The sequence below is a fragment of the Frankliniella occidentalis genome, unplaced genomic scaffold, assembly GCF_000697945.3.
Source record: "Frankliniella occidentalis isolate FOCC.00 unplaced genomic scaffold, Focc_3.1 Scaffold156, whole genome shotgun sequence".
NCBI lineage: Eukaryota > Metazoa > Arthropoda > Insecta > Thysanoptera > Thripidae > Frankliniella > Frankliniella occidentalis.
Genome location: NW_026267282.1, coordinates 857,307 through 862,377, shown reverse-complemented (window position 1 = coordinate 862,377; position 5,071 = coordinate 857,307). Strand labels below are relative to the sequence as shown.

The window sequence follows — 5,071 nt, the reverse complement described above, 5'->3', positions numbered from 1 at the left end:
GGGGGGGGCAAAAGTAGCAGCAACGTCGTTAATTTAGAGATTGAGAGCAGCGGCCGCTGAGGTCACGTAGCGGCAGTGTCGCAGGTCGGCCGCCACGCCGCGGTCCCGTCCCGTCCCACCGCCACCGTCTGCAATTACCTCACCTGTTGGCCGGTGGCACTGGCAGTCATAAACAGCGGCTTTATAGAGGAGAGGATCATCGGGCCGCTGCTGCTGCTTGCGCGACGCTACTCCACGCCGCGTTCTAGACTCGTAACTCCGGGTGGCTCACACACTCTCTCTCTCTCTCCCTCTCACACACACGATGCGCGTTATAGAGGGAGCGGATCGCGAGGCGCGCTCGCGGGTCAGCCGTGGCCAGTGAACCTGCCGCCGGCCCAACGGGCTGACGGGGCCGACCGTGATGGACCGGACCAGCCCGGCCGGACTGGAACTTAAATGACAGCGGGGCGGCAGTAATCCACCGCGGAGAAGGAGACTCCATGCAGTCCCTGCGGGTCAACTCACCACCTCCATCATGAGGCCCGCGTTGCTGCTCGCCGGGCTGAGGGGCGGCGCCGCCCTGGCCGGGGCCGCGAGCGGCAGCCTGGCGGCGCCCTGCTGGAAGGGGTTCTGCCCCTCGAGGGGGCTCCTGGTGCCCGCGGCGGGGCGGGGCGCCGGCGCCGACGACGCGGCGCTCGCCCTCCCCTGGAGCTCGCCCCGGGTCCCGGAGACGTCCCTGCCGTCGCCTGCAACAAAAGATGGGGGTAATGCATGAGGAGGATGAGGGGATGAGGATGCGGTCCGGTAGGCGCCCGGCAGGTAGGCAGCCGCTCCGGCGCAACCCCCGCGCGCACGAAGGGTTGCCTACGCAGCTGCGGCAGGCGCCCACCCCTACGCGGCGGCAGGCGGTACACTACCGTATTCCCTCGCCCGCCCCACCCTGCCGGCTCAGTCGTCACCGCCGCCGACATCGAGGAAGTGAAAGTGGTGGCGCCGAGCAGCAGCACCGCCGAGCTACGCCACCGGCCGGCCGTAATGATGGCAGAGATTAGCTCACGTCGCGCTGGTCGCGCCCCCGTCGGCCAGCCCCGCGCGGCGCCGCTCTGCACCGCGTCGCGACGCCTTGTGGCGTCATTAGGAAGGGCGCCAATCCGATAGGGACGGCGGGCGGAGCGGCTGGCCGCGGCACGTCCACTGCTGGACCTCTAGTTACAACAGCAGCCTGGCTGGCCACTTCGCGCGGGCTCCTTTAATATCCTTTTCAACGGCATTTTAAGCAGGAGAGCAGGTGAGCTGCGAAATCTTTCAGAGGCAGCCGTCCGATGTGTACTACCCTATAACCCCAGTCAGTCGGCGACAGTGTATCAGACTGCGGCTGCAGCTGCGGCCGGCGGACGTGACGAGAGAGTGGACAGGTGCGGCACCTGCCGCTGCGGCACGTACCGCATCCCATCACGGTCCAGTCCATGTGCAGCGCCACGCCCATAGCGCCGCACCAGCGCGCAGCGCAGCGCAGTCCAGCGAGCGCAGCACACAGCCCCGATCCACCAACACCTACAGGTCACAAGTTTCAGATTTCTCGTCCGCTCCGATTGCAGTGAAACATTCCCCGCCGGGCAAGCGAGGCGCAACGGGAGGGGAGGGCGGGGTACTGACTATACTGCAGAGAACGGTTCGACGCCCACGCCGCTACCCCCCTGCTATCGATAGCCGAACCGGACGGGTCGGCCGGCCGGGGCGAGTGCTCCGCTCCCCCGTCACACCTCGGACGAGAAAATCAAAAGGACATGCTCCGAGTGGAGTGGTGGCCGCGGGGCTGCCCGTTGGGGAGTCGGTCCTCCTCCGCCTCCCCCAGGACAAGCTGTCACAGCCCTCGGGCCCGCAGAGTGGCCCACGAGAGCGCGCTGATTGGCAGCCCCCACAATCACAACAACAATACGGGCCGTTTCCCCGCCGTTACTTCCGGGCGTAACGTCGCTGCCGAGACCATCCACCCCCTGCTGGCCCGCTCCGCCGCCCAAGCCTTGGTATTGATTTCTTCGCGCGAGGGCGTCGTGGCGTGGCGCGGCACAGTGTGAGCGAGAACAGTGAGAGACAGAGGCGGCGCGAGAATGAGAGAGCGGCGAAGGTGAGGGAGAGTGAGTGAGTGAGTGGGTGAGTGAGAGAGAGAGAGAGAGAGAGAGAGAGAGAGAGAGAGAATAGCCCCGAGCAGGCGCAGGCCCTGCAACTGCCTGCCTTGTTGTGAGCGCCACGCCGCCACGCCGTGCAGCTTTAATAAGGCGCCATCCTCCTGCCTCTTCTCCGCCTCCGATTGCATGAAGCAGAGCGATCAGCGCCCCTCACTGGGTCGCGGGGGTTCGTCGAGCCCCCCTGCCGGCCACCGCCGCCGCCGCGTCCCCAGAGCAGCCCTTTCCTACCGGCGGCCCTTCATTCTGACCTCGGGGCGGGCAGCTCAATGGGCTGGCCGGGGCCCTCCACGTCCACTCCAGTGGCGGTGCGTGGGCGGCCAAGTGCGTGCACACGATGGCAATATGCGCGAGTGCCCGGGGGAGCATCGGGCGCGCCCGTCACGGGGAATTAATTTGTCACACACTATTGGAAAGGGTTTGGGCCACTGTCAACATTTTTGAGACTTCGCGCACGTTCCTGACTCAAAACCAGCGAGCTACGCGAGCTAGCCCCAAAGTTGGCGGCCGGACGGCCGACTTAGCTCTCCATCGTCGATCGCGAGCTGTGCGAGCTCATCTGCTCTCCGAGCAAGACGGCGGGCACGGCTCTGCGTTGAGGCGGCGCGGCTTCGATCCCCGCCAGAGGCGTTCACTTTTATCGGCTTTCCGAGGAGAACACCCCAGAAATAATACCGTAAATACAATGGAGAGTTTTAAATGTAATAGTTTGTAAAATTTGGTAAAGTCTGACCGCAGAAAAATACTGCCTCGACAGGGATCGAAGCTCGGTCCTCGATCTCATGACAAGTTCGGCCGATGGAGAATGTGTCGTAGTGCACCCGGCAGAGCAGACTGTGACGCAGACGGTGCCTGTCGGGCTGGGCCAATGTGATATAGGACGGGCGGTGTGACGGGACTGACGGGACGGGTGGTGTGACGGGACGGGTGGTGTGACGGGACAGACTCGACACAGCAGAGTGTGCGAGCTGCAGACGGTGCCTGACGGGCTGGGCCCGGCGATGTGACGGAACGGACACGGCCGACCAGACCCGGACACAAAGCGGCCACGTCCGCGATTGTTTACACGGCCATCACGGGCCATGAGCCGGCCGGCACGGCCACAAAGCGCCTGGCGGGGCGTGGCGGGGCAGAAAGGAGCCCCCGCAGTGCCGCGCCCAATCGATATCGATGTCCGCGCACTACTCTCCTCTTCACGACTACCAACCACCAGGTCCGCGGGCCCGCGCCACACCCGCAACGCCCCGCCACGCCGAGCCCCAACAGTGATGGCTCATTACGGATCAGATTATCGAGAAGCCGACGTAATCCCGCATTATTCTCGCGCTCTTCACGCCAACAGCGCGGCGGCGAGGCGAGCACCTGCGCAAGAGGGGAATGCCAACTACCTCAGCATCCTGGCGGGTAGGCAACCCGGCGAGGAAGCAGAGCAACGCAAACAGCCCTTTGGAAGGCACACGTAGAAGGAGAGGACGGCGCCGATGCCGACGCTGGTGGTACCGTTGCGACCAGTGGCCAAACAGAGGGAGTGGGGGCTGGACTGGACGGGGCTCTTTGGTACGGGGGGAGCGGGGAAAGGCCACGGGGTGGTGGGGGAGGTCGAAGAGACACTCGGGCGACCCCCGGCCAGCCCTGCCGGCCGAGGTCGGCGGGGTCTGCTCTGCGGGGCTTTGGCGGCGGCGCGGACATGCGCGTCGCGACGCAGGGCACAGGCGCGGTGGGTGGCGCCCCCGGTAGCACCGGTGCGGGGCCCTGGCGCCCTGGACCGGGCGGGATGCTGTGCCCTCCCCTCTCTCGCCGCTCGCGCGCTCGCGCCCCCTCCCCGGGCCGGGGGGCCACCGGGGGCACCCCGAGCTGCGACGCGATAGGCGACACAGGAAGCTGCCTTGACACGCCCCTCTTTTTTCCCCCTCACCGTGCCGTGGTGCCGCCGTGCCCAGCGCCGGGTGGGGCGGCAACCCGCGGCGCGCCTGCGCACTGGCGCCACCGGGCGCCGCCGCCACCCCCCACCGCGCGGCCCGGGGCCCCGCCCGGCCCCGCCGGAGCCCGCAGCGACACCGTCCTGGGCCCCGGCCGGGGTGGCGCCGGCGGGGCTGGAACACCGCAGCACTCCAGGCTCCAGAGAAATAATCTAGAGCCAGAGAGAGAGAGCGTGGAGGGGACCCGGGGCGGTCCCCATGCCGTGCGGGGCCCCGCTACGACGGCGGCCGCCCTCCCCTCCCTGCGTGGTGACACCGCGAGGGGCCCAGCAGCGTCGCCCCGCCAGCCGGCCAATGGCGTCGCGGTACGGCACGGAGTGGGGCGGGCCGGCGCCAGTGACACCGGCTGGGGCGGGGCGGGCGGGGCCGCGGGGGCTCCAACCGGGGACACTCCGCTGTGTCGCAGCGCCGGTAGCTCCGCAGGCTCCGCCCGCCCTGGGGCCCTCTCCCCACACGGGTTGCTGCTCCCGCTCTATACACTTTTGACACTTCTACCCCCTCCGACCCCTACACGAGCAGACCCCCTCCTACCACTCGCATTTCATCAAAATATTACCTCGCAGGCGGCGCGCAGTCCCCGTAGGCCCGTAAACAAGAGCAGTACATTAAGTGTTCTCTCGTAAAGAAAAAGTTTACTTTAATCGCGCTTTTTTAGAGTGCTCTAGTTTACCTTGCAGCCACCGTGGCGGCGGCCGGCTCGGGGCCCTCGGGTCCCGGGTGGTGCCGGCCCGGCCCCGGCCGCGGCGCGTCTGCCGCTCCTCAGCTGGCCTCGTTTTCATTTCACGTAAAAATTTCGGCCAAAGTTACCACGCCCCCGAGTGCGTCTTATTGCTTAAGCGAACACTTTTAGATTTAGTTGGTTTACGCAGACGGGGCCACTTTCAAGACTGCGGGTGGAGGAGGGGTGGGTGGAGGGGGCATGCA

General features: G+C 66.8%; 1 protein-coding gene across 1 annotated transcript in view; it reads right to left on the bottom strand.

The window, feature by feature from the left end:
• The window catches only part of LOC113204109 (cuticle collagen 14-like), a 43,757-nt gene that overhangs the window by 12,350 nt on the left and 26,336 nt on the right, over nucleotides 1-5,071 (bottom strand). The window contains exon 5 of the mRNA XM_052271261.1: nucleotides 508-728. Within this exon, the coding sequence (XP_052127221.1) occupies nucleotides 508-728 (221 nt within the window). The remainder of the gene's footprint in view (nucleotides 1-507; nucleotides 729-5,071) is intronic.